The sequence below is a fragment of the Scardinius erythrophthalmus genome (assembly GCF_964197995.2).
Source record: "Scardinius erythrophthalmus genome assembly, chromosome: 3".
NCBI classification, from domain to species: domain Eukaryota; kingdom Metazoa; phylum Chordata; class Actinopteri; order Cypriniformes; family Leuciscidae; genus Scardinius; species Scardinius erythrophthalmus.
In genome coordinates this window covers 22,574,334-22,599,483 of record NC_138223.1, presented here as the reverse complement: position 1 = coordinate 22,599,483, position 25,150 = coordinate 22,574,334, and the positions used below count along the sequence as shown (strand labels likewise).

The 25,150-nt window shown below is 36.9% G+C and overlaps 1 protein-coding gene across 12 annotated transcripts in view; it reads right to left on the bottom strand.

The window, feature by feature from the left end:
- The window catches only part of psip1a (PC4 and SFRS1 interacting protein 1a), a 280,260-nt gene that overhangs the window by 171,679 nt on the left and 83,431 nt on the right, over positions 1–25,150 (bottom strand). For all 12 annotated transcript variants that reach the window (XR_014029853.1, XR_014029854.1, XM_081361202.1 and 9 more), the window contains 2 exons: positions 15,008–15,098; positions 14,746–14,822 (listed from right to left, as the gene is read on the bottom strand). Coding sequence is in view for 10 of the 12 variants with exons in the window: in XM_081361202.1 (XP_081217328.1) it covers positions 14,746–14,822; positions 15,008–15,079 (149 nt within the window). In the remaining 2 variants the exon portion in view is untranslated. The remainder of the gene's footprint in view (positions 1–14,745; positions 14,823–15,007; positions 15,099–25,150) is intronic.

Sequence of the window (25,150 nt, the reverse complement as noted above, 5' to 3'; positions counted from 1 at the left end):
CTCCCCCTACAGGGATAGGATAGGACACATGGACCAGTGAGGAGCCCAGGAAGAACTGGAAGCAACAGGCTTTCGGGGGCCAACCCTGTGGTGAAGATTCCCTTATAGGCCCTTCCCAACCATAGTCCCTCCTCACCTCACTGTTCCTTTTTAGGTGTCTCATAAATTAAGAAATAGGGAAAGAAGGAACCACAATTAGCAGACTCAGATTGAATAGAGGATACAACCCTAATGTTTGTAGTCTTTACAATGAATACTGGTCTGTTGCAGTTGTTCTTTGTTTGTTTGTTTTTAACCATATGCACTGACCTACACACCTGCATATACCCAACCTCCAGAAAACAACTAGACCAACTGCAGAGACTGCAACCAACACAGAAGAAAAAAAAAAAACACAACGCAGAAACTCATCTACGGGAACTTCAGTCATCCAGCAACATGATCAAGATTGCCTTAATACTAACCATCATGGACATAGCGCAAATTGTAGACCCCAGAAACAACATATTCTTAGAACTGATGAATATGTCAAGAAATGCCTTGTTTGCTGGAAAGAACGTTTGCATGCCACATGCACCTTCAGTAGGAGCCGGAATCCCATGGGTTGCACACCCTCTGTCCAAATGCGACACGTGTACCTTATTCGATCATCATACCAGTGGATTATTCAACAAGGATACATGTCACAATGTAACCATTCCTCCAGTTTCTCAGTGTTGCATTCCTGGACTACCATCCTGCAACCTAACTTCAGCTACTCCCATCATGACAGATCTACTCCTGCCAATGATGTTCCACTGGTGCATAGAAAATTATGCTCCAGCATCGACTCCACTGGGTGAAATTCCTCGTGAACGTTGCAGTTTTGTGATTGAAAGAGGAACAGATGATTCCCATGTGTACGTCACTACTACAGAAATGAAACAGGAAAATGATTTAAACAAGTGTCTCTCCAGGAACCCATCCCTACCGAAACTTTTTGCAATAAATCAGTTGTGTATGATTCCTCCACCAACTGGCACGTTTTGGCTATGTGGAACTTCTGTCTACAGCATCCTACCCAGCCAATTCAACGGCAGGTGCACCCTGGTGTATGTTCTGCCAGCTATCAGAGAAAACACACACTCCACTCCAAGCTCTCCACAGTTACATGATTCAGCTCCTTCTACCAACAAAGATGGCTGCATTCCAGGACTCACTTGTGTTCAAACGTGGTGGTCAAGAACTCTTGGAGCCTTAATCCCATCGTATGGTGTCATGCAGGCTCTCGATCAAGTCAGAAGCCTGTCGGATTCTGTACAGAAATTGGCCAATGATACGGCTTTGGCCCTGGGCAACATCACAAACACTCTCGCTTCGCACAAGATAATGATCTTACAGAACAGAGTAGCCTTGGATTACATTCTTGCAACGCAAGGAGGAGCCTGCACCATTATCGGCCCTGAGTGCTGCACCGGGTTAATGGATCCAACAGAGAATTTGAACAAAATCCAAGAAGACATTCTTGATCTTTCAACAAAATTACACCAGATGACTGAAGACAATTCTTCATGGTTCGGAAACTTGATAGGTAAACCCTGGCTGTGGATTAAAGAAATAGCAATGCTGCTGTTATTTCTCCTACTGGCGTTCTACGTATGCTTCCACAGTATCAAGTGTTTCATTCAACAAATGACTCACGCCTCGCACGAGAAAATGACTGGTCCAACCATAAAAGAATATTACCCGTAAGAACTTCACGGACCCTAATTGCATGTTTTGTTTCTGTGTCAGCATGCAATTACAGATGAACAACACAGAACTTGCTATGTGCCTGTAACTTACACAAGTTACAAGAATTAACTTTTAAGTGTATAAATTTGTATTTTGTGAGAGTTTTTTTTTTTTTTTTAGACTCTCAAAGGGGCAAGTGTGGGAATCCAGATTTATTAAATGTTTAATTTAGTTTTTCCACTGCAATAGTATATAAACTGATACAGTTTATAGACTGATTTATTGAGTCTCCAGCAAGAGTCTAATTTCCTGTCAGACCTGTTTTCTCTATTGTGTTTTAAATAAGTCAGATCACTTGGTTCTCACCTTTCGGAGCCCAGACGTTGAATCGTTAGGTTGATTGACTTTCACCTTTTGTCTTTAATGGCTCTGGGATGGCTCTTGGAATTGGAGTTCCTGGCTAGTATCAGCATGTGAATAGTTATGGTAATTCAATTGGACTCAGAGTAGGGTGTGTTCCCACTTCATTTGCATGCTTTATTCAGAGTTCCCGCCTCTATGTAATCCCTCCCCCTTGGAATGTATATAGCTACTATGTATAATGTTTTAGTCAGATCATGTTGGAAGTTTCTACAGCCGCGTACAGAGGAGTTCTCAATAAAGAATAACTTCAGTTGAACGCGATCCCAACTGTCTCCTGGTCTCTGCTTTGAAGAAAGAAAAACTTGACAACACAGCGATACACAAAACAACGTCCTTCAGGGCTTTTAGCTCAAAAATGTGCATATATGGAGAAATATTGATAGATTCTCATAGATTTACATCAGATTTCTATAGACAGCAATAATATTTATTGAATTTATACCCAAATGCATCGATGTAATCATTATGAGCGCTTAGATACTCTGATACTGTGTTTTCAATTCATACCAATAGCCTGAGGGCGCTATTATGCACAATAATAGTCCATATATGGAACATGAAGAAGAGCCATGATCATGTGACATTCCAGGACGTCACTGATACACACAAAGCTAACAAGAGATTGCTGTAACATGAAGATACAGATGTTTTGAAGACAATAAACATGTTTGCAATGATATTTGAGTTACCTGTGTTTTTCAAGCCATGCCAGGTATTTCCATAATAATAGATTATATTTATAATGTAATGCTAATCTATATAGACTATCATTGTGCAGAATCCTATACCAATAGTATATTTTCCGTCTGATTTTTTAATCTGAAGCCAAATTAGATCACAGAAGATTATTTAAAATACTCACTTGCGTTATAAAGTAAGTTTGGAGCACAAACATGGTGTTAATCTCATAAATTGTTGTGTATTGATGGTGTGCTAAGCTAACATGCTAGCTAGCCCTAGGTGCACCTGCCACCTAGAAGTTATACTTTTATGATTTTTTGAATGCTTACTGAAATGTTTCTTTATTCAAGAAATGCATTTGATACAGTTTAAAATGTGAGGTGAACTTTGAGAAAAGAAATTAGGGACTGAAACCCTATGAATAGCCTGTGAATAGCCAGTCGTTAGTAACTATAATGCAGACAAAAGAAATGCATATTTAGAGCCATAACCAGGCTGGAGAGGTGTGAATGTGTGCAGGGGGAGACTGAGACTGAATGGGGCTCGTCTGCACCACAAAACAATAATATACTGGACAATATACTGGATAGATGCTTAGAAGATGGCAATAAACATCAGTTGCATTTTAGAGTCAAATCAAAATAAAGTAATTTGACATGGTCTTGAAAAACATTTAACTAAATACAGAGTTTTGGACTCATTATCTTTAGATTTTAAACATAAAATGTTTAGACATGTAGCTTTAGCTGTAGTGCATTTCTAGATTGCTACAGTGCCAACTTCAATTTTATTTTCATAAGGATGTTTCATAAAAAATAATTTCTAATAACTTTACAAAACTTTGAAGCTATTTATAACAATTTTTTTCATTATGACAATAATTAATTCTACATTTACAATAAACTGCCAGGTGTCCGCTTTCAAATGAGATCATACTTGTGCTTTTAGTACAAAGGGTTCATAAACTGTATCTGTTTCAGTTTGGGTATGTCATTTCTGGGGATTTTTCAAAAGTGGGGTTGCAGCTTAACAGGTTAAGAAGCCCTCCTGTTCTCCACTCATTACCTGTATTAACTGCACCTGTTTGAGCTCTTTGCCTGTATAAAAGACACTTGTCCACACACTCAATCAAACAGACTGCAACCTCTCCACAATGGCCAAGACCAGAGAGCTGTGTAAGGACATCAGGGATAAAACTGTAGACCTGCACAAGGCTGGGATGGGCTACAGGACAATAGGCAAGCAGCTTGGTGAGAAGGCAAATGTTGGCGCAATTATTAGAAAATGGAAGAAGTTCAAGATGACGGTCAATCTCCCTCGGTCTGGGGCACCATGCAAGATCTCACCTCGTGGGGCATCAATGATCATGAGGAAGGTGAGGGATCAGCCCAGAACTACATGGCAGGACCTGGTCAATGACCTGAAGAGAGCTGGGACCACAGTCTCAAAGAAAACCATTAGTAACACACTCCGCCATCATGGATTAAAATCCTGCAGCGCACGCAAGGTCCCCCTGCTCAAGCCAGCGCATGTCCAGGCCCATCTGAAGTTTGCCAATGACCATCTGGATGATCCAGACGAGGAATGGGAGAAGGTCATGTGGTCTGATGAGACAAAAATAGAGCTTTTTGGTCTAAACTCCACTCGCTTTGTTTGGAGATAGAAGGATGAGTACAACCCCAAGAACACCATCCCAACAATGAAGCATGGAGGTGGAAACATCATTCTTTGGGGATGCTTTTCTGAAAAGGGGACAGGCTGCACCGTATTGAGGGGAGGATGGATGCGGCCATGTATCGCGAGATCTTGGCTCCGTAAGAAGCATATCAAGGTCCTGGAGTGGCCTAGCCAGTCTCCAGACCTGAACCCAATAGAAAATCTTTGGAGGGACCTGAAAGTCCGTATTGCCCAGCGACAGCCCCGAAACCTGAAGGATCTGGAGAAGGTCTGTATGGAGGAGTGGGCCAAAATCCCTGCTGCAGTGTGTGCAAACCTGGTCAAGAACTACAGGAAACGTATGATCTCTGTAATTGCAAACAAAGGTTTCTGTACCAAATATTAACCCCCTGGGGTCGGCATTATCGCCGGCGATACCAGCTCGCTTTTTTTCTTATCAGTTCAAAAGAGATTCAAAAATACTCTGTTGACTTTGATTTTACAAACAAATTTCACACATCAATCGATCCTGTTAATAGTGTATTATTTTTGTGTATACTCACAATAAAAAAAAAAAGTGTTGTGCTTTTTGAAAAAATAAAGAAAAATAAACACGATGCGAGTTCTGCCTACTCTGTGTCAGTGAAGTCCATTCTGAAACGCGTCCGAAAATTAACTATAACTCAGCGAATACTCAAACAGGCATACAGACACACAGGCATGAAGCTTGAATTCTCTTCTTTTAAATGAAGTAATTTTTATAAAAAACAAATATTCACAGTTTATGTAATATGTATGAAAAGAGAGAGATGTCAGTCGTTCTCATCTAAGCTCATTATATTTTAATGTGACTCCGCCCACGGAGAGCGCGCGCTATTCAAACGCAAATGATCTGAGGACGCAAACCTGTGAAACGCCCACATCAGCTGGATAACACACACCGCGAGTTCACGTTCAGACTCATGTACTTTACGACGCTGTGAGGAATAATACTATCTTAATAATAATCCTGGAAAATTTAGACTAGAAAAATCGGAGAGATTATAAAGTTTTTACTGTAAAATACTGCCACATCAAATAAGCTTATAATGTTGCCAATTTCTGTTCATATATATATATATATTAGTGTTGGGCCGTTATCGGCGTTAACGCGCTGCGTTAACGCGAGACTCTTATCGCGCGATAAAAAAAATATCGCCGTTAATCTATTCTCCAAGTTGGGTTTGGAGCTGGCTCAAGCTACACAAGCTATGATGACGCAATCTACCCGCGGCCGCAAGGAACACCCGGCTGCAACGCATCATATTCGTCGTCATCTTAAGTAAACACTGTAACACAGCTGAAAGTGAAAACTGGTGAAAAAGATCGGTGCAACGAGCAGCAGCAAACTATATAGACAGAGTGTGTGAGGTAACAGTTCGGTAAGTTAAAACGTGACTTATCCGTTCTACCACCTCAAATTCAAAACGAAACATATCACTGAATACCAGCGCGCGCGTATTATTCCAAATATATCTGAGTGGTGTAGAACATAATCTCTGTCTGCGCCCGATTTTAAGAATCGTTGTTGTGTTTCTTTTTAACTGAAAAGACATCAGTTAGACAATATTCTAATTTTAAATTTGGGGTTTCATAAGCTCCAAGCCATAATAAACATTAGACCTACTTAAGTCTCTGCAGCTAGTGTACTTACATTTTATTTATCTGCAAAATTATGTTGTATACTTACAGTTTTGCACAATATATGTTCTCAAAACTACATACACCCTTTAAAAAAAAATACATTTAGCAGTTGTTTAGCAGGGTCTGTGTAACCTGTTCTGAAATGGTTTTATTATAATATCGTTATCGCAAGAGGCTGCAATGTATATCACAATATGGATTTTAGGCAACATCGCTAGTAGTTGATAATAACATAGGCCTACCTAATGTTGCCTACAGACGGTAACAGTACAGTAGTAACCTTTTACAGTGAGTAGAACAGCTTTCTCAAGCAGTTTGGGATGCATTTTGGAAACAGGAGATGAGCCCCTGGTCTAATGCGCCACCTGACTTGAGAAACCCGTTCTCAAAGACTTACTTTTATAGTCATTATTTGGGTAGCACACATATTCTGAATGCCTTCGGCAGAATTCAAATGAGCCATTTTAATCTAGATTAATCTAGATTAATTTCAAAATTAATCTAGATTAATCTAGATTAAAAAAATTAATCTATGCCCACCTCTAATATATATATATATATATATATATATATATATATATATATATATATATATATATATATATATATATATATATATATATATATATATATATATATATATTTTGTTAAAAATAAAGTGTAAGAATTGATAAATTAGGAAATTCCAGACGGTCTGTTTTGGGGGTGACCAGGCCCTGAGAGAACAAAAGGACCTCTCTGGAGATTAGCATTTGAACTGGCTCTCATGCACCATCGAGACGAAAGTCTCACCCCCGAGTCATCTAATCTGCATCTCCTTCCCTCTCCCCTCACCCCCTCTCTCTCTCATCCTCAGGTAACTACCTGATTTCACCCAAGAAAATGTACAGTTTAATGTGAATGATTATCACAGAGTATATTCATGTTTGGTATCGTTTAAAATGTCACAGTGCGACTGGTACAATTCTCTCATCTCAGAATAAGTCAAACACAAGGTAATAAGGTTTTTGAAGGTTTATGGATAACTAGCATACAAGGAGGGGTTGATCTCTCAAGCAAATGGTCACACCCCCCCCAAGAGGTGCTACAGTGTACCTCAGAATGCAAATTTACTATTGTTAGCACATGTTTACATGTGAAAGAGGTCTGGCTATTTAATGGAGTACAGCAGGGAGATCGGGGCCTTTTCTGTATTTCAGATCGGTCCGTTAGGCTGAGAGATATAGATCTCTCAGCCTCACGTATTTCTTAATGTTGGGTTTGCATCTTCTCTCTATTCCAGAGCATTTGATGTTTTGTATCGATTATCTTTGAATTGATTATGAAATTGGCATGATACATTTACCTGACATAATAAATTGTTACATTTGATTATTCTAACTGACTTTGATATTTTCATTGAAGAGTTAAACGGAATAGTCAAACATTCACTCATGATTAATGATCCACAGATATCATTAAAACCTTTTCATTTATGGAGTCAGATGAAATAAACGAGAGAATACATAACTAAATGTATTGTAAATTTAACCAACCAATACTCTGCATGAGTGAGGACAGAGCACGTGAGACCTTCCCTGTGTTATTGGAAAACCTCCATTGGACCAATTTCACGGGCCTTACAAAAGTCATCAACTAAGATGTTATAGTGTTTGTTAATATGATAAAACGTATACTTTAGTTTTTACAAAGAAAGATTACACTGGAAAATTGTTGTTGTTGTTAAAATTGTAATTGTTTTAATTGTATAACCTTTTTAATAAAATAGCAAATATATATACAGTGAGGAAAATAAGTATTTGAACACCCTGCTATTTTGCAAGTTCTCCCACTTAGAAATCATGGAGGGGTCTGAAATTGTCATTGTAGGTGCATGTCCACTGTGAGAGACAAAATCTAAAAAAAATTATCCAGAAATCACAATGTATGATTTTTTTAACTATTTATTTGTATGATACAGCTGCAAATAAGTATTTGAACACCTGAGAAAATCAATGTTAATATTTGGCACAGTAGCCTTTGTTTGCAATTACAGAGGTCAAACATTTCCTGCAGTTTTTCACCAGGTTTGCACACACTGCAGGAGGGATTTTGGCCCACTCCTCCACACAGATCTTCTCTAGATCAGTCAGGTTTCTGGGCTGTCGCTGAGAAACACGGAATTTGAGCTCCCTCCAAAGATTCTCTATTGGGTTTAGGTCTGGAGACTGGCTAGGCCACGCCAGAACCTTGATATGCTTCTTACAGAGCCACTCCTTGGTTATCCTGGCTGTGTGCTTCGGGTCATTGTCATGTTGGAAGACCCAGCCTCGACCCATCTTCAATGCTCTAACTGAGGGAAGGAGGTTGTTCCCCAAAATCTCGCAATACATGGCCCCGGTCATCCTCTCCTTAATACAGTGCAGTCACCCTGTCCCATGTGCAGAAAAACACCCCCAAAGCATGATGCTACCACCCCCATGCTTCACAGTAGGGATGGTGTTCTTGGGATGGTACTCATCATTCTTCTTCCTCCAATCACGTTTAGTGGAATTATGACCAAAAAGTTCTATTTTGGTCTCATCTGACCACATGACTTTCTCCCATGACTCCTCTGGATCATCCAAATGGTCATTGGCAAACTTAAGACGGGCCTTGACATGTGCTGGTTTAAGCAGGGGAACCTTCCGTGCCATGCATGATTTCAAACCATGACGTCTTAGTGTATTACCAACAGTAACCTTGGAAACAGTGGTCCCAGCTCTTTTCAGGTCATTGACCAGCTCCTCCCGTGTAGTTCTGGGCTGATTTCTCACCTTTCTTAGGATCATTAAGACCCCACGAGGTGAGATCTTGTATGGAGCCCCAGTCCGAGGGAGATTGACAGTCATGTTTAGCTTCTTCCATTTTCTAATGATTGCTCCAACAGTGGACCTTTTTTCACCAAGCTGCTTGGCAATTTCCCCGTAGCCCTTTCCAGCCTTGTGGAGGTGTACAATTTTGTCTCTAGTGTCTTTGGACAGCTCTTTGGTCTTGACCATGTTAGTAGTTGGATTCTTACTGATTGTATGGGGTGTCTTTATGCAGCTAACGACCTCAAACAGGTGCATCTAATTTAGGATAATAAATGGAGTGGAGGTGGACATTTTAAAGGCAGACTAACAGGTCTTTGAGGGTCAGAATTCTAGCTGATAGACAGGTGTTCAAATACTTATTTGCAGCTGTATCATACAAATAAATAGTTAAAAAAATCATATATTGTGATTTCTGGATTTTTTTTTTTTTTTTAAGATTGTCTCTCACAGTGGACATGCACCTACGATGACAATTTCAGACCCCTCCATGATTTCCAAGTGGGAGAACTTTCAAAATAGCAGGGTGTTCAAATACTTATTTTCCTCACTGTATATATATATATATATATATATATATATATATATATATATATATATATATATAATTTTATATATATACACACACACACACTCACCTAAAGGATTATTAGGAACACCATACTAATACTTTGTTTGACCCCCTTTCGCCTTCAGAACTGCCTTAATTCTACGTGGCATTGATTCAACAAGGTGCTGAAAGCATTCTTTAGAAATGTTGGCCCATATTGATAGGATAGCATCTTGCAGTTGATGGAGATTTGTGGGATGCACATCCAGGGTACGAAGCTCCCGTTCCACCACATCCCAAAGATGCTCTATTGGGTTGAGATCTGGTGACTGTGGGGACCATTTTAGTACAGTGAACTCATTTGTCATGTTCAAGAAACCAATATGAAATGATTCGAGCTTTGTGACATGGTGCATTATCCTGCTGGAAGTAGCCATCAGAGGATGGGTACATGGTGGTCATAAAGGGATGGACATGGTCAGAAACAATGCTCAGGTAGGCCGTGGCATTTAAACGATGCCCAATTGGCACTAAGGGGCCTAAAGTGTGCCAAGAAAACATCCCCCACACCATTACACCACCACCAGCAGCCTGCACAGTGGTAACAAGGCATGATGGATCCATGTTCTCATTCTGTTTACGCCAAATTCGGACTCTACCATCTGAATGTCTCAACAGAAATCGAGACTCATCAGACCAGGCAACATTTTTCCAGTCTTCAACTGTCCAATTTTGGTGAGCTCGTGCAAATTGTAGCCTCTTTTTCCTATTTGTAGTGGAGATGAGTGGTACCCGGTGGGGTCTTCTGCTGTTGTAGCCCATCCGCCTCAAGGTTGTGCGTGTTGTGGCTTCACAAATGCTTTGCTGCATACCTCAGTTGTAACGAGTGGTTATTTCAGTCAAAGTTGCTCTTCTATCAGCTTGAATCAGTCGGCCCATTCTCCTCTGACCTCTAGCATCAACAAGGCATTTTCGCCCACAGGACTGCCACATACTGGATGTTTTCCCCTTTTCACACCATTCTTTGTAAACCCTAGAAATGGTTGCGCGTGAAAATCCCAGTAACTAAGCAGATTTTGAAATACTCTTAAATCATATATTGCTTAAATATATATATATATATATATATATATTGTCCTTGCATTCTTTCTTGTGGCTCAGTGACACACCTGAATGAAAGTCTCATTAAGTATGCAGCCCCATTATGCGGGGCATTGTATTCTCAGGTGTGAACTACTCTATATGCATGATGGTGTTGGATCGTTGACGCCCACTCGCATATTGCCTTTCCAAACAAAAAGTGTATTACAAAAATTAAATCAATGTATTGTTTTATGTAAATGATTAGGAAGGATGATTTTCACATCATTTTGAAGAAAAAACTGTAGGCGACAAAATGCATTATTCAGAAGTCTTGTGGACACATATTTAGTATGTGTTGTGTGGCCTTATTTCAGAAACTTTCATTTTTAGTTTTTTCAATAACCATGCACAAACATTATTCTCTCAAAAATACAAACATAAACATACATGTTGCTCACATATTATGGCAGCCCTGTTTGTGCTAAATAGAGTGTAATTACACCTTTGCCATTAATATGTTTATAAGCAACTGAAAAAAGCACAAATGTCAGGGCATGTCAGAACATCTCAAGGACCCCAAAAACACCTCAGACCCCAGAGGGTTAAGTTCTGCTTTTCTGATGCATCAAATACTTATGTCATGCAATAAAATGCTAATTAATTACTTAAAAATCATACAATGTGATTTTCTGGATTTTTGTTTTAGATTCCGTCACTCACAGTTGAAGAGTACCTATGATAAAAATTACAGACTTCTACATGCTTTGTAAGTGGGAAAACCTGCAAAATCGGCAGTTTATCAAATACTTGTTCTCCCCACTGTGTGTGTGTCTGTGTGTGTATATATATATATATATATATATATATATATGTGTATATATATATATATATATATATATATATATATATATTGTCCTCGCATTCTTTCTTGTGGTACCCTCTCATTGACACACCTGAATGAAAGGCTCATTATGCAGCTTATTATGCAGGTCATTGTCTTCTCAGGTGTGAATCACAGCATTATTCATGATCATTCATGGCCCCACGCATATTGCCTTTCCATGCAAAAAGTGTCTTACAAAATTTAAATCAATGTATTGTTTTATGTGATTGATTATGCAGGATGATTTTCAAATCATTTTGAAGCAAAAACTCTAGGCAACAACATCCATTAGTCAAAAGCCTTGTGGACACATATTTAGTATGTGTTTAAGTATGTATGTGTCATAGCATGTATGCCTTATTTCAGAAACTTTCATTTTTAGTTTTTTCAATAACCATGCATAAACATTATTCTCTCAAAAATACAAACATGTACATTCATGTTGCTCACATATTATGTAGCCCTGTTTGTGCTAAATAGAGTGTAAAGACACCTTTGCCATTAATATGTTTATAAGCAACTGAAAACAGCACAAATGTCAGGGCATGTCAAAACATCTCAAGGACCCCAAAAACACCTTAGACCCCAGATGGTTAAAACATTAAAACGTAACATGCCACAGGAAAAGTGTTCATGTAATTTGAGTGCTTAACTCCATTAATGAGACTGGAACATTTAATCTAAATGTAAATTAGAGGTCGACCGATTCATCGGTTTTGCCGATTAATCGGCACCGATAGTTGATTGGTGGAACTATCGTTATTGGCAAAAATACATACCGATAGTTTTTCCTGGTTGCGTCCGTTGCTGGAGCGACTGAGAAGCGCGCGCTGTCATTCATTAAACAGTAAGAGAGCGGAGAAGGGTCTGCTGGCATCATGCAGTACAAGAGTGGCCTCTAGAGGTGTAATAAAAACTATCACTGATGCCTCGTGTTGTTTATTTCGACACGTGATGCTGCGTGCTGCACTGAGAGCACAAGCTGCGTGGAGAGCGCTCAGATGTGCGTTTAAACCACCGACAGCTAAAAGGTATGTATACAGTACATTTTGTCATATCATTATAAAGCGATTAATTGGTTGACTAAATGCTGCATTAGTAGAGAAAGAACAGCACAACAGTATGTTTGTTTGCCTTCGAGGCTGAGAGGACGCTAACATTAGTAGTACCTCAAGCGGTTAAAACACTGACAAAAATAAACGTAAGTCCGACCTGAATGTTTAATGTCACAATTGTTACCATCTATTTGCATTAGTTTATATCCAGATGGTCACTTTTATGCATTAAATATGCAGAGAAGTTGCATATTTAAAGCTAGAGATGTAAGATAGCAAACTGATATGTTCATACAGCCGACAGAAACATAAACAAATCAGAAAAGCATTCGATTTCGGTTATTTTTTCATCATCACTTTAATACATATTTTGTTATTTTGATTAGATAATCATCAAGTGTTTATAAAATAGAAGCAAAAGTGTGAGACTGTACATATTTATGTCATTTCAATGCTCTGGCGTTGTAGATATTTAAAGTTGGCCATCTTTAAGCATTGGATTTATATGAAATGATAACACTTACAATAAAATTCCATATGTAACATTAACTAAGGTTAATAACTGCTGTATAAGGATTGTTCATTGTGTGTTTGTTAATTAACATGTACTAATACATTTTTAAATTAAGGTTTTTATTTGTTAACCATAGTTAATGCACTATCAAACTAACATAATGATCAAGGTGCAATTTTTTATCCAGTATCAATTTTAAAAACTATCGGTTCATTAATCGGTTATCGGCAAGTATGGCCCAACCTAGCTATCGTTATCGGTAAAATCCACTATCGGTCGACCTCTAATGTAAATATCAAATGGAAAACAGTTACAATTATTCTCTTTCCTTCATTACTTCCCTCACTTCAGTAAAAGAGTGCATACGCACCGTCTATTGCAGAGGTTGGCAAACTTTTTAGATCAGAGGGCCACATCAAGTTTTGCTAACCAATTGAAGGGCCGCATACTAAATCCATGATAAAATAACTTTTATTTACACTGGAGGTATGCATGGAACATGTATTATCTGACAAAAATATTTGTCACATTAAACAACCATTCTTATTTAATATCTATTACTGAGTCAAATTTACAACAGATATAATCTCATGTGCACTGCTATTACTATGTACATATCAATCATCATAAAACTATGTCTGATTAAAACCGAGGCAGAACCTTGTCTTTCCAAGACATGGTTATTGAGGTGTTAATGTGAACAATGAGCCTGGTCCCCTCTCCTTTACAAGGGTGTCAAAGTCTGGACAAAATATGTACAGTGACGTGACATAACTGCCAGATTTAAAAACTATGCGTTCACGCGTTGGCTGGCGCTGAGCCAGAGACGGACGCGCTCAGCGCTTGTCATATATCACAACTATTTGCAGTGTTTTCAAACACATCTTTCATTTAGGTTTCAGACATTTAAATACACATAAGCACTAGTAAAACAATACATTTGGAGTTTGTAAAATACACACTGATGTCTATGGAAGCAGCAATAACAATCTATTCGAATATAATATAATTTGCCTGACGTGTGTTATTCATATCAGAAAAACATAGTTTAAGTAACTATAAAGTTTACTCTATTCTTATCACAGTTCAATGGCCACTTTCTTACATGTATTTCAGGAGAAACGAATGAATTTTCATGTTGTAAATTCAACAGACAGGACTCTCTGAACTGCGGCGCAAACAAACATTAAGGGGGAACGTTCTAAAATAACGGTTGACTTGAAAAAACTCACTCTGGGGGTCAGTTAGAATATTTTAAACTTACACGTTAAAGGGTTAATGTCCGAGTTACCGAGTGCATTCTAATTCTACAGTAGTAGGCCCGCCTAACTGTACTGCGTGCTATACTGCCATTTATTGGCGTTCGCTTGTATTGCATCAAATTAGTAATTCTGAACCAAAACCATTACTCAATTGTAATATTTTTTAAAAACTTCCTCACAGGCCAGATGACAGTGTTCGGCGAGCCATAGTTTGCCCCCCTCTGGTCTAGAGTGTGCACACATTTACGATTAAGTTTATTTAATATAAATCCCGATGTGTGCATAGAAAATGCACGTACATTTCAATTCCTTTTTTGTGCATACGCAAAGTAAATACATCAGGCCCCAGGTCTGACCAATATGAAGCTCAACAACAATCCAACACAAAGTTTACGACAAATTTCTACTTACGTTTCATGAGTGCCAAAAAAGAAGATTGGAAACTTTATATTTGACAGTTTGACGGCTCCATCTGGAATCTCATCAATCTGAAATTGCACAGTGGCATATGTAAAGCATGAAACTGCAGCATAAGTAAACATTTAAAGGCATTTAAAAGCACTAAACATTAATCAGACAGTGACATTTGACTATACTAAACAAATTACAAATTATTAATAATAATAATAATAATAATAATAGAAATTATGATCATTTAGTTGTGCTTGCTCACCCTTGCAGGCCAGTGGGGATAACCCTTCATCTTTGCAAAAATCAAATCACCAGGTTTGAAATCCCGAGCCATGTCAAGACAGATGGATCACCTTTTTTGGGACATAACAAAACATTTCCATTATTTGTACATCAAGACACCACTCATCATATTAACCTCCTCCTGACACAGTGACATAGATTGTAATTAAAAAAATTTACTCAGTATTCTCTAATAAGTCATTATCTTAAGACGTGATATCACTCTCTGAAACGGTTTATTATAGCCTACTCGTAACTCCTTGATTTAGGTTGGAGGTGTCTTGTTGACTGCTAAAAAGACCATCGCAAAAAAACAAATAAAAAAAACTGCCTCTGGCTTTTCTCTCCTCTTTCCATTCACTTGAAGTTCAAAGTGAAGCCCAGAGAATGGTTAGAATGTCAATTCATCTTAATTGAAGAAAAGGTGCACTCTCTCTAGAATAAAAAAAAAAGTTTGAACATTAACGTTATTAGTATAAAACAAGTAAGGTTTCGACCATTGTCAAGGCCTTCATCAGACATCAAGAACAACTATATCACACTGCTTTATCCACTCTTACATCAATATCCCCTCAGTGGACTTTTACAATGCTAAATGAGTTCTCAATTATCTTGATGCTTCACCAACATACAACAGTGAACATGGTATAGCTACAAAATAAATTAAATTGCATGAATTATAGTTGTTGATACTTTTTATAAATATATTTTTGCCTGTTTGTGAAAATATTTCAACCTTCTAGTGTATTGACAAAGTACAATTTCCACACTTGCTACCAGGGTGGAATCGCAAATAATCGAGGCTTAGAAGGACATGCATACATTAGCCCTGACTAAAGAGTTATTTAAAGGTAGGGGAGGCAATTAAAAAAAAAAAACTTTGTTATTCTGGTTGAAACTTTATTTTCATAGCTCCACGCACCCTGCTCGCACAGATATCAAACGTCATCAGCACGTTCCATGACGCTATAAAAGAGTTGTAGACAGTCACTGAGCTCCACAAACAAACTCCAGTTCCTCCTGAACCAAAACAGCAAGCTTATACCGTCTCTCAGACGAGGATTTATGCGTTTATCTGGCAACACTATCATTAATTCTTTTTGGCAGACGCTTTTATCCAAAGCATCTTACATTGCATTTCAAGGTACACATTTTTACATTCTTATCAGTTCTTGCTTTCCCTGGGAATTGAACCCATGACCTTGGCATTGCAAGCACCAATGCTCTACTGTTTGAACTACAGGAAAGGTGCTATTAATGCCAAAATGAATATGCAGCAGAGGCTTTTTATTTTTAACATGTAAATAAAGCATTCTGGTGCACTCTGACAAGAAAATAAGGGGAAAAGACAACATTTACTTCAGGTAAAAAAAAAAAGAAAAAAGTTTTGTATGTGTATATATATATATATATATATATATATATATATATATATATATATGTATATATATATATATATATATATATATATATATATATATATATATATATATAAATATATATATTTATATATATATTTATAAATATATATATATATATATATATATATATACAGTGTTTCCCCTACCATTATATAAGGGGGGCGCCCCGCCCTCCTAACGGCTCCCCCCGCCCCCCCTTGGAGGTCAAGTAAATTTGATTTGATTTTCTTTATAGCGCCAGATTACAATTTGTTATTTTATATAAAAAAAAAACTACATGGCCCTTAAGTAATATGTTATTTATCTTATTTCCACGATGGCATGTCTTTTCTGTCTGTGTTTGCGCGTTTACAATTATCCCAATGAGTGCGCACGTGCGCACACTCACACACAAACAAACACTTGCGTCACATACAGTTGAGCACTAGCGGACAGAGAGCGCGCGGCGGGAAATATGTCGCTGAACTGAAGATGGCAACACTCGCTCTACTGCGAGTAGCAGCCGGAGTAGCTCTCCTGCTCCAAGTCTAACGCCCGGTTCACATATATTTCGTTTGCGGTGAGTATTTTTTTCCCGTACACTGCACGCGGATGCAGTCCGTCGATGATCGATCCGTTCCAGTTGCGGTGCGTATACAGCAGTGCAGAGATCGTTTCCGCACCGAGTCTATTTCTGCTGTGCTGCAAACGCTGAATTAAAGTGACAGCGCATGTTTCGTGATCAAAATGAACACCGATTGACCTGAAAATGTAGTAATTTCACCATAAGTGCGATTAATTAAATAAAATGTAGTAATCTCACCATAAATTTATTTAATTAATTACTACTTTTTTCACTTTAAGACTGAGTTAAAGCAAGGAAAACTACAATTTACCTCAACAAGGCGACATAATGAACAACACTCGTCTCATTCGTGGAGGTGGAAAAACAAGTTCTTTGTGACATGCAAGATTTATTGTATTAAAATTTAAATACAAAAGATTTTAATATAAGTACATGGTTAAATATTTTACCACTTGCTTGAACAATTTAATATATAATTATATAGAAGTAATGCATTGAATAATACATTGTTTAAATTGTGTTTACGTGAACGCGCGTTCACAGCAGTGGTGCGTCTGACAGGATTATTCTCTCCAATAAATGCATCATAGAAATAAAAACTTCTCATAAAAAAGCCCTTTTGAAATTTGTTTGTCATATATATGTATTAACTAACATTAACGAACAATGAATGACCAATATATTTGTTAGTATTTATAAATCTTTTTTTAGTTGGTAGTTAAAAAATAAAACTATTTAAGCTCTGGTCCATTAATATTAACAAATACTTCTATAAATTTAACAAAGGTTATTTGCAAAAGTCAATTTTAAAAAGATTTAAATATGTTTATTTATTTTTTTAAAGAGATATCTTATGTTAACATTTTTTAACTTTTACAAACCATTACCCTCCCAGACAATTTATGTGACAGATAGATAGAGATAGATAGATAGATAGATAGATAGATAGATAGATAGATAGATAGATAGATAGTGTCTGTGTCAATTTTCCCCAAACAAACCAACCAACCAACCCCCCCCCCCCCCCCCAAACCTGTAAACCTAGGGGAAACACTGTAATATATATATATATATATATATATATATATATATATATATATATATATATATATATATATATATATATATATATATAGACACTAGGGCTGTGCATTGACACAAATTTTACAATTGGATTCAATTTCGATTTACAAGCTTACGATTCGATGAATTTAGAATTTCTAGATTGATTAATTTGGGGCCTATCAGGTACAGTTAAAGCACATGGTTAATTTCCTCAAAGAAAACATCTCAACTAACTGTGATTAATCATGATTAACAACAGAAAATGTGTGATTATTTCGATTGACAGTTTTAATACATTAATACTAACATGATCTGAAAATCTTAAGTAAGCATGTTTATACTTCAAGATTTGTTAAATATTCAAATTACTTAACAGTGCTAGGGCTCAGGACTTGAAGGGATATCTAAACTATCTACTCTCTGATAAAGTGAGGTAAATATGTAATTACATGTGTTACTTGTTAAATATAGGCCTAGCTAATAACAAGACTTAATACACAATAATTGTATAGCGAAATCTAAAGTTTAAAAAAAAAAAATACTGTTTTGAACATTTTATGGACCAGTGAATTTTCCAAATGGGCCACTATAATTTCAGGGATACTAAAGGGTACATTTAGGTTTCAAGACTGCATTAAAGATGACAGTTGGGCTTAAAATGTAAAACTAACAAAACACATCTTTTTTATGGGCCTTTGACGATGGACATGCCTGAATGTGCCAAATCATTTCTGGGAGTCTTTCTCGAATTAAGGGTGATTTCGGGTTTTTTTTTTTTTTTTATTATTATTATTCAGTGAGAGTGAATGGTGATGAGACTGACATGACTAAAGGCTAGGGCTGTAGTCAACCAAAGAAATGCTTAGTCGACCAAAGTCCTGTCCTGCACAACGATTAGTCAACTAAAAAAAAAAAAAAGACGCAATGTTTTGCATTTTGATTGAACATTTATTAAACAATTGTCAGAGCATTTATAAAACAACAACGAAAAAAAAGTTTTTGTTATTTTTTTATTGACACCTGGGATGTCAGGTGATTAAACTACTTTCAAAACACTTATTAGGCCATGTCATGAGTGTAGGAACCCATATTACCCAGTTACAGATTATTTCCACATCTGCATAGTTGACGATTACCGCAATTCACTAGAAATTTAACGAGACGCGTTTGTAAACCATGTTTCCCGCCAAAATAAAAGCTTGATGCAGTTTGCGTCAAAATAAAAGATCATGTGTTTATATCTCTTTCAATTATAGAAATTGGTACAAAACTAATTATGAAAGTTTCCTTTATTTTTTAGTGCATTTGTTTTACAAAATATGGCTATTACTGTCATTGGATTAATATTATAACTATTATTATGTAATAGGTGTAATGTAAATAGACACTGTAACTAAAAGAGGTTTGAATTTTTCTTTGTTTAATTTGCACACTGAATATGGGTTGGAGCTTTTAATTTTGAACTCTCAAAGTGCACCAGATTGATGAATTTAACATTAAAATGCACAAAATTTTCTCTGGGGGGGGGGGATGCCCCCGAACCCCCTTAGAAGGACCGAGGTCCCACCACCACAGTTTTAACAAAGATCCAGTAAGAGACACTGATATTGCTATGCCAAATGCAGCTTATAGCTTGTTTTAGGATTCATCACTGTGGAGTATAGTTCAACTGTATTAATAAATGTCAGATTTTTACTCATTTCATCTGTTAACTCTCACTCGTTCCTATCCTCACTCATTACATGGCATTAGTGGTTTTACTGAATAGGAGTTGGTATGCATATAATTAAGGGCATGCAAAGATGGGTGGTGTTTATGATCATATAGTGGGCCGGTCTGGGCCAAAATGCCCGGCCCGATTTTTTGTCCCAGTCCAGCCCTGGTCTCAGCTGCGTTGGGTGTCTGTTTTTATTTCGGCTCCCATGTTAATAGGTTGGAGTTTGCACACTGCATGCGTGAGACACGCGTCTCAGGCGCGGCTCGAGCCACGCGGAAAACGCGTGTATGCTAGAAATAGAACCGACTCCTGAGTGTTCCAGCGGGAGTGTTCTCTGGCTAGAGCGCAGAACAGCGGAGTTTGTATGGACCGAAGTGCATGTCTGAGCTTGTATTGCTGCTGTTGCTTTGACATTGTGGAAAATAGAATAATAGAAACAAAATGTATTAGACTTTTTACCCGTTATTATCATCAATCTAAATTAATCTCGTTTTTAATTTAGGCTAACTTAATTTCGTTTTTCTTTATTTAAATTTAGTTTTTTCTTTATTTAAATTTCGTTTTTTCTTTATTTAAATTTAGTTTTTCTTTAGGCCTATTTAAATTTCGTTTTTCTTTATTTCAATTTCGTTTTTCTGTATTTAAATTTCGTTTTTTTCTTTATTTAAATTTCGTTTTTCTTTATTTAAATCTACCCTTTACTGTGTCAGTAATTTGTTAGTCTAAAAAATATTAGACACCCTTAAAAGTATTGCTTAACCCTCTGGGGTCTGGGCTGTTTTTGGGGTCCTTGAGATGTTCTGACATGCCCTGACATTTGTGCTTTTTTCAGTTGCTTATAAACATTAATGGCAAAAAAAATTACACACAATTTAGTACAAACAGGGCTACCATAATATGTGAGCAACAAGAATGTACATGTCTGCATTTTTGAGAGAATAATGTTTATGCATGGTTATTGAAAAAAATAAAAACTAAAGTTTCTGAAATAAGGCCATAAAACACATTCTAAATATGTGCCAATAAGACTTTTGTCTAATGGATGTCATCACCTAGTGTTTTTTCTTCAAAATGATGTGAAAATCACCCTGCCTTATCATTCACATAACACAATACATTGATTTGAATTTTGCAAAGCACTTTCTGTTTGGAAAGGCAATATGCGGAGTGGGCGTCAACGATCATGCATATTTAGTGGTTCACACCTGAAGAGACAATGGGGCCCGCATACTTAATTAGCCATTCATTCAGGTGAGTCACTGAGCCACAAGAATGCAAGAGCAACAGTTGGAAGCATCTCAATTCTTTTTTATTTTTCCACATATTGTGCTTGCAATTTGGCCTATAATATCCAAGGAAAACATGTCTAGTAATTGTGCAGTTAATTCTCATACTGTATTTTCAGTTTTGGAATATTTATCCTCTCCCCAAATTTGTCACTAATAAAACACAATAAAAATTATTTAAAGAAAAGGCTTATATTTACCTTTTAATAGTTTGTTTACATCTACCTTGTAAATATATTTTTTTTATTAAAAAGGTTACAATTACAACAACAATTCAAGTGTAATCTTTCTTTGTAAAAACTAAAGTATACATTTTATCATACATATTTCAAAGGTAAGGATTTGATTGATTATTTGATAATAGGGATGTCAATTTTCACAAATTCCTATGATCGATCGTCATTTAAATTAACGATCAATTAATCGATTAATCGTTAGCCGTAATACTGCGATATGCGTCTACTGCAGTGGCTATGGCCAACAGCATGACAGGGTGTGCAAATGCTGCTCAGAACGCTATAATCCTCACCAAATCAATGAGAATGGTTTTAAATATAAATAAAGGGCTAATAGGATTGTAAAATGTTTCGATGTGATTGATAATTAAATTAATTATTTAATAATCAAATATAACTACTAATACAACGTGTCACCAACGCCGCCTCATATTCGCTTAGAATGTGTGACGCGCTCTTCCTGGAACAACTGCACGCGCTGAATGAATCTGCTACCGTTTCAACTGGAGCACTTTGCTAGCACGTTATTTATCTAAAAGAAACGCATCCTATATGAGATTAATCAGATATATTAAAAATAAACATAATATTACAAATTATATCTGCACAAAATGACGCAAATTCATGCACAAGTGAACTTGAACTAAGTTAACGTTACGTGCTATTCATTCAGAACTACTCATGTTGTGGACGCGCGCTTCCTGGAGCAACGCGACACGGCAACTAAACCCAAATAATTCACAATGTTTTATTACAATATTGTTCTCTTTATAATGTTATGTAATATTACAGTCCCAATAGTCATTATTAGTCGTGCACTGCCGTTTGAGCTGCGCGCGCTGAAGCTGACGCTTTACTACAGAGTTAATTCTTAACCAAATGCATCCAATATGAGATAAATCAGATATAGATAGGCCTACACAAAATAAAAAGTATAACAACTTACATTTGCACAAAACAAAAGGCTGCGAATGCACACGCAAGCTTATAGTCATGATGAAGGTGTAAAATGGTCCCAAACATAACTCCGGCGCGCTCGCTTTACATGTTTCGCGGTTGAGCAGCGCACACGCGCATGAAGACCTGCTTAATCGATGATCGATAAATTTTATCGATTAAATGTATTATCGACAATTAAACGATCGTCGATTAATCGTTGACATCCCTATTTGATAACTTTATTTTTGACAAAACATACTATATTTAACATGAGCAAATATTGGCAAACAAAAGCTTATTTGAGGTGGCAGATATTTTACAGTAAAAATGTATAATCTATCCAAAACTAATCAACGAAATGTTGTCTTTCATATGTCTGTAACATAGGTCTTTCATTTTTATTATAAGAAATATAAATGTTAATTTGCAGTTTAATACGTTGCTTATACAAATACATTTTATTTCAACATATTTCAGTCGATTTTTACTCAGTATAGCAATACAGTTTGCTAAAACCGAAACATTCATTCACAAACAGAAACGCCTGACTGTAACGTTGTTTTTATGAAATATTAGGGCATATAAATGTTAATTTTCAGTTTAATACGTTGCTTATACAAATAGCCTACATTTTATTTCAACATATTTCTGTCGATTTTTACTCAACTCAGTATAGCAATACAGTTTGCTAAAACATCATCATTCATTCACACAGAGACGCAATTTAAATTTAAACTGTCTTTTTGCGAGCTGTGATAAACAGCGCGCATCTCTGCGGCTGCCGTTCATTCATTCACAGAAACGCGATTAATTTGAGAAGGAAAAAAAACTTACTACATATTCGGATCCTCTCTCCTGCAATACCCGCACTCTGAGGTAGATTTTCCATTATTATTATTCCTCACAGCGCTGCCAGATGGTGTAAACACGTAGGCTACAATGATATGAATAAACTTGTGTTTTCTCGAGCTGATATGGGGGGCGTTCACAGGTTTGCTTGGATTGCCTCAGTAATTTGCGTTTGAATAGCACGCGCTCTCCGTGGGCGGAGTCACATTACCTTTGAATGAGCTCTAATTAGCTCGACTGGAATCGCTCTCTTTTAATACAGATTTCACAAGATGAGAATATTTGTTTTTTATATAAATTACCTCATTTAAAAGAAGATAATTCAAGCTTCATGCCTGTGTGTCTGTATGACTGTTTGACTGAGTATTCGCTGAGTTACAGTTCATTTTCGGACGCATTTCAGAATGGTCTTCACTGACAGAGAGAAGGCAGAACTCGCATCACGTTTATTTTTCTTTATTTGGCAAAAAGCACAACACTTTGTTTTTATTGTGAGTATACACAAAAATAATACACATTTAACAGAATTGATTGATGTATGAAACTTGCTTGTAATATCAAAGTCCACAGAGCAAAATTAATTTCTTTTGAACTGAAAAAAAGCGAGCTGGTATCGCCGGCGATACCGTCGACCCCAGGGGGTTAAGTTAACAGACTGTGTGCGTTTTATATCACTAGTGCAGTGTCCGTTCTCGGAGAATATTTCCTAAGCCCTGCTCGCGTGAGGTGCGCCGCTTCCCGCTCGCGCTGTTCTGTAGTTTTCTATTAATTCTGAACGTGTCGCGACTCGCATGTCTGTCTATATTGCACCAAATGCGACACTGCACTCCATTGTGAAGTCGATTGGATGAACGGTTCTCGAAATAATCAAAATGCAAACGGCCAGACAGACACATAGAGATTACTACCTAAATTCCTTACTGAGTGCGAAGCAGCAATGCAGCAGCCACAGGTGCGGTTCCCGAGTGTTCTACGTGGTGCGCTAAACTGTGGCGCTGTTACAAAATAGCCTAAATTAAAGCATTTAAAGTTGGGGATAAAACATAGGCTAATTATATTTAGAATACAGTAATATATAACTGCTTATAAAGGAATAAATATCAAGGAGTAAATCAATGTAAATTGCGACTGGTCGACCAATGAGAATGTCAGTCGACCAAGACGGCATCGACCGATTAGTCGACTAAACGACTAAAGTTGACAGCCCTAGTAAAGGCCTGTTCACACCAAGAACTATAACTAAATTAACTCCACACCAACAAACGATAGTTCTTTTTATTCTAAGCTTGTGTGCTGCGGTTTCAAAGTAGCAAACAAAGATGACCTGCTGCTGCTTTATGTTACACAAAAACATCAAAAGAAAAACAGACGCTTTTGGGTACACGATCCTTAAAGACGAGTTGGGAGAATCCGTCACTCGGATTAGAGAGTAGTTGTCTTTTGAAGACAAATTTTATTCATACTTCCGTATGAATCAATATCAGCTACAAAACATCCTGGACATCACGAAAGAGGACATCAGCAAAAGCCAAACAAATTTCAGAAATCCGATCAGCTCCAGAGACCGTTTGACAGTATGTCTTGGGTATATAGCCAATAGCCACTGACTCATTAAGAAATGCTATAATAAACATTTCCTAAATGTCATATACAAAAAAAGAAATATAAGACATTAAATGGGCAACATGTACAATAATGCTATTTGCACATAGTAGATTAAAGGATGATGATAATAATAATAATTATTAAATTATTAATTTTTATATATATGCTTTTTAAAAGCAATTAAAGACATTTCAGTCCCACCATTTATAGCATTTTATTTCACAAAACTGTATTGAAGTCAATGGGAATTTCATGTTTTGTTCTATTATAGCGCCACCAAGAGGCTCAGTCACACCATTTTTTTTATGTGTCCTCAGAGTGAGCCCATACATATGTGTGTCGATTTTGGTGAAAATATCTCAATTATCTTCGGAGTTATAGACATTTATATGAAAAAACACGTAAAAAATGACTGACACATGACTTTAATTGGAATTTAC